The sequence below is a fragment of the Pseudophryne corroboree genome, chromosome 9, assembly GCF_028390025.1.
Source record: "Pseudophryne corroboree isolate aPseCor3 chromosome 9, aPseCor3.hap2, whole genome shotgun sequence".
NCBI lineage: Eukaryota > Metazoa > Chordata > Amphibia > Anura > Myobatrachidae > Pseudophryne > Pseudophryne corroboree.
In genome coordinates, this window is record NC_086452.1 from 55,703,408 (window position 1) to 55,718,463 (window position 15,056).

At 46.0% G+C, this 15,056-nt stretch overlaps 1 protein-coding gene across 1 annotated transcript in view; it reads left to right on the plus strand.

Annotated features, from left to right (window-relative positions):
- The first annotated feature begins 7,026 nt into the window (after positions 1-7,026).
- Positions 7,027-15,056, plus strand: part of KDM4A (lysine demethylase 4A) — a 58,797-nt gene continuing 50,767 nt past the window's right edge. The window contains exons 1-3 of the mRNA XM_063939356.1: positions 7,027-7,312; positions 8,920-9,098; positions 10,057-10,232. Coding sequence (XP_063795426.1) covers positions 8,961-9,098; positions 10,057-10,232 — 314 coding nt within the window. The 5' untranslated portion in view covers positions 7,027-7,312; positions 8,920-8,960. The remainder of the gene's footprint in view (positions 7,313-8,919; positions 9,099-10,056; positions 10,233-15,056) is intronic.

A 15,056-nucleotide genomic window follows, 5' to 3' on the forward strand; every position in this document is an offset into this window, starting at 1 on the left:
TTGACAATAGAAGGAATTGTGAAGGATTGTTAGCTGAAGAGAACTGCATCTGTAGGCATTGTGACAATATAGTTGAGGATGGGTGCATAAAGAAATGTCAGTCCAGTTTTAATGTCCACATGGACCGGCATCCATTGAGTGACTATCACTCCTTAGTGGGTAAAGTGTTAAATCAGACAGACTGTTGGGTATGCTCTCAAGTACCTCAAGGCCATAGCAAATCAGGACTAGTACCATTCCCTTTAACGGTAGGAGAGGTACTTGAGCTAAGTGGTGGGAGGCCGGTGGACAAGAGGTTTAATATCTCTAGTCCTCCTAGTTTGAAGCTCCACCAATATCATGTGGATAGGTCCTTAGTGTGCTTTAACATTTCCAATCCCCGAAAGCCGGGAAATTGGGAAGTGTCATGGAGTAATCAAACCATGACATTCTCACATAGAGCCGACAGATTGCCCATAGACACAGAACTTATACGCCAGATAGCCGACCATAGGAAATTCTTTCGGTATAGGTACACCTTAGGAAGTAGGATCATGCGAGTTGGAGAAGTATCACCAGGATACTGTGCACAGATCGTACAAACTGATACGTGTACTAAACAGATGGAAGAATTAGGGTTAGGAGAGTTCACATGGAAAATCTGTAATATGGTTATGTCACACTCCGTCCCATATGTTCTCCCAGATGATGCATACTTCATATGCGGGAGGAAGGCGTATAAGTGGCTTGCCCCAAACTCAGAAGGGTTATGTTATATTGGAAAAGTACTGCCTGAGGTAATGACTGTATCCCACACTAAAATGAAAGATATTCACCGTGGTGCCCAAGCTCCTTATACTCACACTCATTACGAGCACATCGTTAAACGGCACCTGATAGAAAGAACAGAGCATTCAGCCTCTGACCTGATCCATGAATCCACCGGGATTCAATTCCTACTCGCGTTAGATATCACTCGTACCGCTAGAGGAGTGATAAATTATAAATATATATCTGCGCTTGCAAATTTATTAGACAATATCACCGAAATGTATGACAACACCTTCAGGTACACTGGGAAAGAGTTACAAGCCTACAAAACGGAACTGGTTCAGCATAGGATGATTCTCAATTACCTCACAGCTGTGACAGGTGGGTATTGTGTAACCCTGGCAACTCAATATGGAATCAAGTGCTGCACGTACATTACAAACAGCACGGAGGACCCAGCCGAGGTCATAGACCAAAAGATGGATGACATTTTACAATTAAAATGGGAGTTCCGAAGGAAACACAATCTCACCCTTGCTGCTGTGGGTAATGAGCTGACCAGTTGGGTGTCATGGTTGAACCCACGAAATTGGTTCTCTGGTTTAGGAGAATGGGCCCAAGGTATTATCATGGATGTAGGGAAATTTCTTTTGTGTATTCTGGGTGTCATCATATTGGTCGGTCTGATATTTAGATGCGTTCGGGTTTTAACGAAGTGTAAACGTAGTGCCCGAGTGATGAGTTTAAGAAGCGAGGACACTGTATTAACAACGATTAATTTGATGTATGACCCAACAATAGAGACAATGTTGTGATGAAAATGTGATTCCACGGTCCGTTTCTTTCACCCGTTTCTCCTTTGTTTTCCTCCAAGTTACAAAGACATCCGCTTGGAAGAAGAATTTGACAACCTTTTACACAGACCATTGATGGACAATGCCATAGACCCCCATTTTCCCTAGTGACTCTAAAATTTTACGATAGCCCAACACTTCAAAGATTGTAAGTCTATGGACATTGAGAAAGCTTTTTGCTCAAGCAATTATAGCAAAAGCATCGGGAGACTACAGTCAACATGTACATCGAGACAAGACACAAGACAAGACCTCAAGCAACAAATGTACATTAAACTCACATAGTTTATGACTGCATTTACCATAATTGCTTCTTATCTTCATCTCTACAACCTTCAGGTAATGACACACATAGTCGATAGGGAATATAGGCACAGATATCAGCACTCACATATCCCCCCATTCATGTATCATCAACTAAAATGTGCTCCCCCATTTTGTTGCAACCAAAAGCCGAAAAGAGCTTGGTAAAGTTTGACAGCCCATCCACAGACCCGTACTACGGGATAAGAAGGAATTCAAATGTATACTTCGCAATACCTCGAAGCTTGATTTAAAACACGTACGGCACGATGATACATGACCCCTCAAACATGGACTCATACATACATGCTTCTACTATCTCACTAGGTCATACCTTTTTCCCACCTTCTTCTCTTCTCCCTTACCCAATCATAGAAATGTATTTTTACATGACATATATTTTTATCTTTTTGAACTGTTTTTAGGAAGTGGCAGTTATTGGTGACTGCCAAAGGGTGGACTGTCAAAGTCAGAAAAATATCACGCTGCACGTTGCCATATATTCACCTCATGCGCGTGCCTGCTGCACGTGCACATTCTCTCCCGTGCGTACGGATACTCGCAGCCGCGTGATGGCGCCTCGGCCATGCGCTCGAGCGCGTGGTATGTGCATTTACGGTAGAGTTTGTGTGCGTCTAGCGGGCGACTCAATCGTTAGATAATAAATCCATATAGCATGTTTTATAGGTAATGTTCCCTTTAGTAATAACTGTAAGTTTGTTTAATGTGACTTGTTCACGGACTTGGGAATCCCTCTTTGCGTGGTACAAAGGGTCTGATTAAGGTTGAACAGTGGTGTCTGGTACCTAACCGAAGAGTATTTTAATAGCAATAATCCGGTGTTGGTTAGGTAAAGATTAATCGCTCCTGCGTGTAGTTATGGCCATTAGTAGTTTCTGGACATATTCTATAATTGCAGTTCATTATCCATGCGGCGGGAATCCGGAGATTCCCACCCACCTGAGCAGTTTGAAATAGTCACAGCCCACCTGTTCAAACTAACCTATGACCTTTTGATATGATGCGAGGAGACATTCCTGTGTCCAATGAACAATGAGATTGTAGGTCCCTTTGTAGTATACTGTACTCAGTGTATATAAGATCAGCCAGCCTGAACAGCTCCCCCACTCTCCACAAACGGTTTTCATATTGATTAACTCGGAGCTGGTACCAGGCTGCGCTGCGATCGTTCCCAGTGTGTGTAAGTAATTCTCTGTGATTATCTCGCTCTTTGTTTGTATTGGCCACATTCTCTCTCTCTCTCTCTGTTTAGTTTAAGATTGTAACGTTATTGTATATTTCTGTCTAGATATTCTGTTAGAATTATATGTTAGTATGTAGTGTATGACTTGTAACTGTTTTACCCCTTTTCGATATAACTAAAAGCTTGTTAGTAAAGGTGTTGGATCCTTAGCACGGTATTGTGTGTTCATTACATTGCAGAGGGTAATAGGAGCGTCTCGATCGCTCAAACAGCTTTAGTGTTAACAAGGTTAAGCAGCGTTATATCGCTACAGTGTTTCAGTACAAGGTTTACAGTATAAGAATATCCTTTCTGTGTGTCACATTCAAGGTTTACTGATTGTCATCCTGTGAGCGTCTGCGCCGCTCGTGATCTCCTCGTGGTCTCGAGCGTCCGCTACGCTGATAGCGTAGCATTACGGTTGTCGCTCGCCTATAGCGTGCTCGACACCACGCATTAAGCTGTGAGCGAGCGTGCCGCATGTGCGTCTCGATCACGGCCTAGCGTATGCTACGCTAAATACGTACCCTTACGGTACCCCATACGCCAATTGCGTACTGTGTCTCTTACCCATTATTGTGAAGTTATAAGGTAATCTAAATCAGCATTATCAATGGGCTGGGTGTGTATATTACATACAGTGCCTGTATATGGGCTGGGTGTGTGTATATTACATGCAGTGCCTGTATATGGGCTGGGTGTGTATATTACATACAGTGCCTGTATATGGGGGGGGGTATGTTACATACAGTGCCTGTATACAGGCTGGGTGTGTATATTACATACAGTGCCTGTATATGGGCTGGGTGTGTATATTACATACAGTGCCTGTATATAGGGGGGGGGGTATATTACATACAGTGCCTGTATACAGGCTGGGTGTGTATATTACATACAGTGCCTGTATATGGGCTGGGTGTGTGTATATTACATCCAGTGCCTGTGTATGGGCTGGGTGTGTATATTACATACAGTGCCTGTATATGGGGTGGGTGTGTATATTACATACAGTGCCTGTGTACGGGCTGGGTGTGTATATTACATACAGTGCCTGTATATGGGCTTGGTGTGTGTATATTACATACAGTGCCTGTGTACGGGCTGGGTGTGTATATTACATACAGTGCCTGTATATGGGGTGGGTGTGTATATTACATACAGTGCCTGTGTACGGGCTGGGTGTGTTTATTACATACAGTGCCTGTATATGGGCTGGGTGTGTATATTACATACAGTGCCTGTATATGGGGGGGGGGGTATATTACATGCAGTGCCTGTATACAGGCTGGGTGTGTATATTACATACAGTGCCTGTGTACGGGCTGGGTGTGTATATTACATACAGTGCCTGAATATGGGCTGGGTGTGTATATTACATACAGTGCCTGTATATGGTGGGGGGGGGGGGGTGTATTACATGCAGTGCCTGTATATGGGCTGGGTGTGTGTATATTACATACAGTGCCTGTGTACGGGCTGGGTGTGTATATTACATACAGTGCCTGTGTACGGGCTGGGTGTGTATGTTACATACAGTGCCTGTGTATGGGCTGGGTGTGTTTATTACATACAGTGCCTGTATATGGGCTGGGTGTGTATATTACATACAGTGCCTGTATATGGGGGGGGGGGGTATATTACATGCAGTGCCTGTATACAGGCTGGGTGTGTATATTACATACAGTGCCTGTGTACGGGCTGGGTGTGTATATTACATACAGTGCCTGTATATGGGCTGGGTGTGTATATTACATACAGTGCCTGTATATGGGGGGGGGGGGTATATTACATGCAGTGCCTGTATATGGGCTGGGTGTGTGTATATTACATACAGTGCCTGTGTACGGGCTGGGTGTGTATATTACATACAGTGCCTGTGTACGGGCTGGGTGTGTATGTTACATACAGTGCCTGTGTATGGGCTGGGTGTGTATATTACATGCAGTGCCTGTATATGGGCTGGGTGTGTGTATATTACATACAGTGCCTGTGTACGGGCTGGGTGTGTATATTACATACAGTGCCTGTATATGGGGTGGGTGTGTATATTACATACAGTGCCTGTGTACGGGCTGGGTGTGTATATTACATACAGTGCCTGTATATGGGCTGGGTGTGTATATTACATACAGTGCCTGTATACGGGCTGGGTGTGTATATTACATACAGTGCCTGTGTGTGGGCTGGGTGTGTATATTACATACAGTGCCTGTATATGGGCTGGGTGTGTGTATATTACATACAGTGCCTGTAATGTATATGGGCTGGGTGTGTATATTACATACAGTGCCTGTGTGTGGGCTGGGTGTGTATATTACATACAGTGCCTGTGTGTGGGCTTGGTGTGTATACATACAGTGCCTGTATATGGGCTGGGTGTGTGTATATTACATACAGTGCCTGTAATGTATATGGGCTGGGTGTGTGTATATTACATGCAGTGCCTGTATATGGTGTGGGTGTGTATATTACATACAGTGCCTGTATATGGGGTGGGTGTGTATATTACATACAGTGCCTGTGTACGGGCTGGGTGTGTATATTACATACAGTGCCTGTATATGGGCTGGGTGTGTATATTACATACAGTGCCTGTATATGGGCTGGGTGTGTGTATATTACATACAGTGCCTGTAATGTATATGGGCTGGGTGTGTGTATATTACATGCAGTGCCTGTGTGTGGGCTGGGTGTGTATATTACATACAGTGCCTGTATATGGGCTGGGTGTGTGTATATTACATACAGTGCCTGTAATGTATATGGGCTGGGTGTGTATATTACATACAGTGCCTGTGTGTGGGCTGGGTGTGTATATTACATACAGTGCCTGTATATGGGCTGGGTGTGTGTATATTACATACAGTGCCTGTAATGTATATGGGCTGGGTGTGTATATTACATACAGTGCCTGTATACGGGCTGGGTGTGTATATTACATACAGTGCCTGTATATGGGCTGGGTGTGTGTATATTACATACAGTGCCTGTAATGTATATGGGCTGGGTGTGTATATTACATACAGTGCCTGTAATGTATATGGGCTGGGTGTGTATATTACATACAGTGCCTGTGTACGGGCTGGGTGTGTATATTACATACAGTGCCTGTGTGTGGGCTGGGTGTGTATACATACAGTGCCTGTATATGGGCTGGGTGTGTGTATATTACATACAGTGCCTGTAATGTATATGGGCTGGGTGTGTATATTACATACAGTGCCTGTAATGTATATGGGCTGGGTGTGTATATTACATGCAGTGCCTGTGTACGGGCTGGGTGTGTATATTACATACAGTGCCTGTGTGTGGGCTGGGTGTGTATACATACAGTGCCTGTATATGGGCTGGGTGTGTGTATATTACATACAGTGCCTGTAATGTATATGGGCTGGGTGTGTGTATATTACATGCAGTGCCTGTATATGGTGTGGGTGTGTATATTACATACAGTGCCTGTGTGTGGGCTGGGTGTGTATATTACATACAGTGCCTGTATATGGGCTGGGTGTGTGTATATTACATACAGTGCCTGTATATGGGCTGGGTGTGTATATTACATACAGGGGCTGGGTGTGTACACAGTGCCTGTATAGAGGCGGGTGAGGGTAAAGAATTGAGCCCCCATTGTGTCACTGACTGTATAGATATGACATACACAGCAGTCCTCCCACACCCGTGACAACCACCTCAACCAGTCACGCCGCTCGCGGTGCTGCTCACAACACAGACACAATAACAGCCACACGCCACCACACCCCGGCCACCCTATTGGACAGCTTAGTCAGTCAGGCCCATTGTGACTGGACGAAGCGCGCACGGCTTGTGCATTTCAACCAATCAGAAGCCGGCTCCGGCAGCAGCCTGGCCAGTGGCGGCCCCGGAGTGGTTAAGAGGCGGGCTCAGGGGCCGCTCCCATTGGCTGGCGTCAAGGCAGTGCGCAGGCGCATTGTTGAGAAAACGAAAGACGACGGAGGAAGAAGCTCTGTGTGATCCCGACATTGCCGAGAGCGATCCCGGGGCCCGCAGCGGCAGCGACGCGGGATCGACACACGGGCAGCCAGAGGGAGCGCCTTCGCCTCACCCAACGGCCCCGTCTCGGGTCTGCCGGGTCACAGCGCTGTGTCCTGTTCGTCAGCCGCCGGCTGGCCATTTCCCCCAGGTCAGTCATCGCCCGCCGCCCCCTGCCCTCGCATTCCCCTCCGCCCCGGGCTGAGTGGGGGGATGGGGGTAACTGGAGGGGATGGCCATGGGAGTGACAGCCGCCTCAGCCAATAGGAGCCTTCCGCACGTTTCCCCGGTCCCCGTTTCCGGTGTGCGGCCAATCGGATGCGAGTATAGCTGCCAGGTCCCGCCCCCTCTGCCGCTACTTCCGTTCTGTGTGTTGTAAGCGTCATTATAGTACTGACTGTCAGGGCACCCTGGGACTAGTAGTCCCCCAGGTGCTGGGAGCACCCCTCCTCCTCCTCCCCACGTAAATTCCTGACTCCCACTGATTCTGTGATGTATGTAGCTCTATTTATAATATAAAGGCGTTTATTATACACAGGTGTGTGTGTATTATAATATATATGTGTGTCTATAATATAAAATGTTAATTCACCGGTCAGTAAATATAGTGACTGTGTGCAATTCTATACATTGGCATGAATACTATGCACATGTTACCGTATACAGTCATTATATGTAGACATTACGGGTCTGATTCTGAGCCCGACGTGGGCTCGTCCTCTGCAGACTATCTGCAGTCCGTGCATGTGCCCCACACGGATGCAGAATGACAGAGTAGACGGTCTGATTCACCCGCTGACAGGTCACCCTTTCTGTGACCTCGGTATTTACAGGGCAGAGACCGCATGAAAATGGCTTCTCTCGTGTCTGTGTAGGCCGGCTCCTGGGACTGCTGTTTCTGAGGGAAGGTGTAATAGTGATAACAATGTCTGCTGTGGGGGGAAGGGGGGGGGGGGGTGTCGGCCATCCGCGTACAGACAGGAGGGCAGTCGGCATAGACAGGCCGGTACTCCCGTTACCGTAAAGCCTAGGAGAGTGGCCTGAAGGGAAAGCTGCTGTAGACACCTCTGACTCACTATCAGACCCCTTTTGTAAACCTATATCCATATGTTATACGTGTATATACAAATACATATAGCTTATTGTATTTATCACTACAATCATTTTAGGTAAACTATTTTGTGTAACAGCCTACACCTCTATTACTGTTCGCCACTCCACTTCAGTACAGTGTGACATCATCTCCAAGCATCGGTGACCCGGCTCTCCATAGGCTTGTAACAGGACGACACGGTTTACCCGTTCATACTACCCCGTTACCCCAGTTCAACCCTGCTCGCTACCCTGGTTGGATTCCCAGGTCACTGAACCTATGTAATTTTTCAGGGCCCCATTTAAACTGAGCCATGGCCCGGCAATAACCCTGGTTATTGCAGCGGTGTAAAAGGGGTATAACGCAGCCCGTATAATACCACAGAAGGAGTGACGCATATTAGTCTGCCGGATGTTATGATTATATAGGGAGAAGTCGGACAAACCACTACCCGCACGTGGATATGTAACATGTTTATTAGATGCCTGTAATATTTGTGGTGCTCTGTCTATAGTTTAGAGCATTATTTAATGTTCACAAATTATATGTGAAAAATTTATCAGAAGTAACGTGATTTCCAGATAAGATTTGTGTGAACGTGTCGTTTGTATACCTGGTACGTTACTTTGTTATTTTTTTTTACACTCCTATGTTTGGTTTATTAGTTCTAGCCAGCTGAAAAGCTAACTGGGTGATAGACATCAAGATGGCGGGTGAAAATGAAAACCCAAATCCAGGCTCCCGAATCATGACGTTCTATCCAACCATGGAGGAGTTCCGCAACTTCAAGCGATACATTGCGTACATTGAATCACAAGGGGCGCACCGAGCTGGGCTAGCGAAGGTAAGAATATGAACTCGTATTGTTGTTGCATATAACATATAATCTATATTGACTTCTTGTTAAGTAGAGGACTGCTGCTTACAAAGGAATATTTTATTAACCGTTTCTTTTATAGCGCCGCAAATTCCATTGCACTTTACAGTCGAAAACAGTGATAAAATAAAACTGGGTTATAACGAACCGTCATAGAAGTAGGAAGGCCCCGTTCTTACGCTCTGTAGGAAACTAGGCATTGATACACGAGGGTGGTCTTCAGGTTGCCGGCCTCCCGGCGACCACCATACCGGTGCCGGCATACCGACATCTTTTCTCCCTCTTGGGGGTCCACGACCCCCCTAGAGGGAGAATAGATAGTGTGGCGCGCACGCCACCATGCCCGCAGCGAGCCCGCAAGGGGCTCATTTGCACTCACCCAGCTGTCGGTTTGCCGGCGGTCGGGATTCCGGCGCCGGTATGCTGGTCGCTGGGGCCCGACCGCCGGCAAACCATACTACACCCAATACACAAGGATAGGTGCTATCTATTGCATAATTGTCCATCAGATTGCAAAGGTTCTTGATGGGCTGCATGAGATGGCCACACTGCAATGAAGAACTGGGGTCAGGAGGACGTGAAGTGAAGAAAGAGAAAATGTGTGGCCTGTACAGTGGGTATGTAATTAGATATGAAGGTTATGTGAGCGTTTCTGGAATTTGACAAGCTTGCCTGAAGAGGTGAGTTTTCAGGGAACGCTTGAAGGTTTGGAGACTATGCTTATCTTGTCCTCAGATGCATACTTTTATTTCACATTAGTCCCTTCAGTCAGAGCCCAGACAGACAGAGACCCTCCTGCAGCATTTTAACTACATCCCTGTTTTCTGTTCAGAGAAGCTTGTTGGGTAATTTTGTGTTTTATTGCACCGTCGAGAAGGAGTTGAAAGATATTACTGTTGTTACATCGTTTGTACACTCTTTCTAGGTGGTTCCTCCGAAGGAATGGAAACCACGGACTTCATATGATGACCTGGATGATCTTGTGATTCCAGCGCCAATTCAACAAGTGGTAACTGGGCAGTCTGGACTCTTCACCCAATATAATATACAGAAGAAGCCAATGACTGTCAAAGAATTCAGACGTATTGCAAACAATGACAAGTGAGTGGAGAATTTGACAATGTCTCTATAATCAGACCATTTTGAAGGAGCCCTATGCCAAATAATGGTGGTTCTGTAAGATTGGTGACAGCACAAGTTCTGGGTATGTAAAGCGCTGTTTCCACCAGGATCACTTCCTCCTCTCCAATTAAACTCCTAGAACATTGTACAATTAACTCTTCTACATAAGCCCACTTGTATTTGGTGTTACACGGAGTGTCCCCTACAACATGTAAGGACCCTGCCTCACCAGTGTGTTTGTTTGTTTTTTATACAGTATATATTGATATAATGAAATACTGTCTCGCTAGACTTCCTACCACCTCTCTGCGAATGGTGTGGTCAGCTGCACTCTGACATAGAATGGATGTGTGCTTTGTTAGGTCCACGAACAGACAACAAATATTTGTATCTAGTCTTTGCGCAATGGTTGATTTGTAAAGACATAACTTTGAATTATTTATATACGGGTTTCATACAATTTTCGGGCAGAGCCTACCTGCGAATAGAGCATATGCCCAAAATCCCAAGGTTTTCTCTGTATGTCAGTATACTGAAAACCTTTGCTGGTCTTGACATTCCGTTGTATTGGTAGTGGGGTCTTCCGTAAGACTGATTCTGTGAATTGTAGCCAGTAATCTTCCATACAGTGTACAGCTCTACTGTGTGAGCAGCAATACTGTATGGGGGCAATTCAATTGCTTTTTGCTTGCCTGCGTCCCGACGGCGCAGTTCAGTTATTGCACTGTTCGGGTAGAAATAGCGCGGGTGACATTTATTTCTGATCGCCCCCCTTTTCCTGTGGGAGAGAATAGAAATGGTGGAAAGTCTGGCTATAGGCAGCTAAACCTGGTCTATCTGGGTATGACAAAGCAAAAAGTATAGTGCCCTTGTTTAAACAAACAATTGAATTGCCCCCTATATGTAGAGTTATTTCCTCAGTCGTGTTATTAGCCTATCAAATCGCCAAAAACTAACCTCGCTAAGGCTTACTAGTAACTTGTTTTATGGAAGAAATTTAATGTGTATTGGTTTAGTCGACAAAATGGCTGCCCCTTGTCTGTAGACAGTACGTCTACTATAAAATCCCCTTCTTGCTTTGGAGTAAATGGTTTTACATTATGATGGCATTCTAATAAGAACAATGGTCACCAGCGCTTGGTTGCTTAAAGTATATATCACTAAATTAACCTACTGTCCTAGGTTTTTATTGATTGTTGAAAGAATATATGTTACATATAATAGAAACATTCACTTTAAAAGCACAGATGTCATCAATACACAGTTACTAAAATCAAAACATTCATATGTCGTGACAGATTCATATGTCCCCTCAGTAAGGAATTATATCATACCCCGGCTAGGACTCCCTCTGGAACTAAGTCCACACTAGACGGTTGGAGGAAATGAACAGGCAGTGGAGTTTGATTAAGTCTCTTATTAAGCACGGAGGTACAAGCATTTTGAGCAGGTAGGGGTAACTCCAGTTCCTCCGCAAGTGGTAATATCCACGGGAAAAGCTGTCCAATTGGTGCCTTGTAGGTAGAGCTGAATGGAATGTCCAAATGTGTTGAGGGGGGGTTTCCAATAGTGTGTCCGACAATCTCAACGCGTTTCGCTGGTGTTAACAGCCCAGCTTCCTCAGGAGTGAATGATGGGAGTCTAGCCTGGGACTCCTTATAAACCACAAACAATTAGTGGAATCCTAGACACCTGTGATTGTGTTAATTCAACAAACCTAACCGTCCATAGAAATAAAGAGCCATCATATTCATAATGTTATTGGTCTCCTATGAAAATATAGAGACCAATAACATTATGAACCCCTACCTGCTCAAAACGCTTGCACCTCCGTGCTTAATAAGGGTCTTAATCGAACTCCACTGCCTGTTCATTTCCTCCAACCGTCTAGTGTGGACTTATTTCCAGAGGGAGTCCTAGCCGGGGTATGATATAATTCCTTACTGAGGGGACATATGAATGTGTCACAACATATGAATGTTTTGATTTTAGTAACTGTGTCTTAATGACATCTGTGCTTTTAAAGTGAATGTTTCTATTAAATGTAACTTATATTTCTCTAACGTCCTAGAGGATGCTGGGACTCCTTAAGGACCATGGGATAGACGGGCTCCGCAGGAGACATGGGCACTTTAAGAAAGACTTTGGATCTGGGTGTGCACTGGCTCTTACCTCTATACCCCTCCTCCAGACCTCAGTTTGATACTGTGCCCAGTGGAGACTGGGTGCATTTCAGGGAGCTCTCCTGAGTTTCCTGTAAAGAAAGTATTTTAGTTAGGTTTTTTATGTTCAGGGAGCCTGCTGGCAACAGACTCCCTGCATTAAGGGACTGAGGAGAGAGAAACAGACCCACTTCTCTGAGTTTCAGGGCTCTGTTTCTTGGGCTACTGGACACCATTAGCTCCAGAGGGATCGGTACGCAGGTCTCACCCTTGCCGTCCGTCCCAGAGCCGCGCCGCCGTCCTCCTCGCATAGCCGGAAGATAGAAGCCGGGTGAGTATGAGAGGAAAAGACTTCAGAGGCGGCAGAAGACAGCTTGATCTTCATAGAGGTAACGCACAGCAGTGAAGCTGTGCACACCATTGCTCCCATTCACCTCACACACATCGGTCACTGTAATGGTGCAGGGCGCAGGGGGGGCGCCCTGGGCAGCAATATAAACAAATGTACATATATACATGTACAGCTGGGCACTGTACATGTATATAAAGAGCCGCCGCCATGTTTTTAAGAATTTTGAGAGTGACAGAAGCCCGCTGCCGAGGGGGCGGGGCTTCTCCCTCAGCACTCACCAGCGCCATTTCTCTTTCATCCATCTGGGGGACGCTGCGCCATTACTTGTGGGTTAGAGGTGTGTGGTTGTGGAGTTTGGCACAGAACTATTAAAACCTGACTCCTCCCCCCTCTAACCCCTCCCATCTCCTTCCTGCCTAGCCAGTACCTCAGTTTTTGTTTTGTGCCTGTGGAGTACAGACACAGATTTTTTTCTCTCTGAAGATCTTAGTTAGGTATTTTCTTATTTTATTATTTAAGTGCCTAGTCCCTGTATACAGGTGACAGGTACTATTAGAGTGGGGTTAGATAAGAGTTCCCACTCTATAATCTGCCGCTGGAAGGTCACCACACTTCGGTCACTGGGGCTGGATTCCTATTTCTAAGAAGTCGGCAGTGAGAAGGTACATGATAGACACAATCTGTCTCTGACAGTATTGGTCTATCCTTCCTATATCTTTCTATACAATTTGCACAAATATATATAATATTTATTACTTGATTTCCCCCCCCCCCCCTCCCCCAAAACACACTCTGCTCTCTCTCCGGAGGTGAACCGTGGAGCGCAGTACCAAGGATTTATTTATTCCTGCTACTGTTAGCTGAGTAGCCCGGGAGAGTGGTGAGTCACTCCCCGGGGGATCGATAGATGCTGCCGAACAGAGCCGCTGTAAGTAGCGGCGCGCGGGAGCCACTGCCAATCAGAGCCGCTGTACATAGCGGCGCGCGGGAGCCACTGCTCGAACAGAGCCGCTGTAAGTAGCGACACCCGGGAGCCGCTGCCCTAACAGAGCCGCTGTATGTAGCGGTGTGCGGGAGCCGCTAACCGAACACGGGAACTGTAGACTTCCGGTTATAGCGCGCCTACGCTGAGCTACCCGGCGCTTACATGCTTCAGAGAAGGGACGGATTCCCGCCCTGCACTACCTGGCGCACTCCCGTCCAGCGTCTGCAAAGCTCCGGGCGCCATCTTCTCCAGGGGCAGTACGGGGGACGCAGTGCAACACACAGCACACAGCTTGGACACTTTTTCAGTACTACTCACCCTGTTTATTCAGTGGAGGTCACCTAACAGCAAGTATACTTTGGGGGCATTGTGTTATTCTATACTTTAATGAGAGTTATCAGACTTTGTTTTCAATATAAATTACACAGTATGCTTCACAGTACTGACCACTACTCTACTGAGTTTATAGTTCATTGGTAGTGCATTTGTTTTAAAAAATTTCATTATGAACATAAGGTGGTCAGTGATGGCATAGTGGTTACAGTCTCCTCCTGTAATGCGTGCATCCCGTGTTCAAATCCTGGCGAGACCAGAATTTTCCAGACAGATCTACACGGGGGAAGACACCCTCGGGGGTTTTAAATTGCCTGCTTGCAATGTGAGTCAAAGCTCGCTAAGGGTAGAACGGCCGCGGGTACCCTCTGTGCTTTATGCTCTGGTGCATCTGTGGTGGACCAACAGGGAGGTTCTGCGGACCTGTCTCTGCCTCCGTGGGCTCAAAATATGGGCAGATGTCTTGCTAATTTAACAATCCCTAAACAAGTTGTAAACTCTGCCGGCAGTTTTTCTGCTACAACAAGGTCACAACCGTTGCCCGCTATAACTTTATGGGGGAGGAGTTAGAGTCATTCCCATTGGAGAATGGGGACGAAGACCCAGAGTGGGACGAAGTTTCGGTCTGGAAACATTATTGTTTTACTAGCTTAGGTGTTAGATTGCTGTTAGACACCATCCGTCAGACTCTTAATAACAGGGATATTTTAAAGGATCCCTGACTTAAGCCGGATTCTCATTCCGAGTCCCTAAGAAATTAAAATTTCTATATCCTTTTACAGAAAACAGCCCAAAGGTAGACGCTCCGATTTTCACTTTTAGCAAGAGCTACGGCTATTCCTTCGGTACAGTCGGTGACATTGAAAGATCCTACAGATAGGACGATTGAAGCAATGCCTAAATCTGTTTTCTTTACCACGATTCTAGCTGGCGCTTGGGTCCTCAGGGCCGCGGATGACTGACTAGCACAG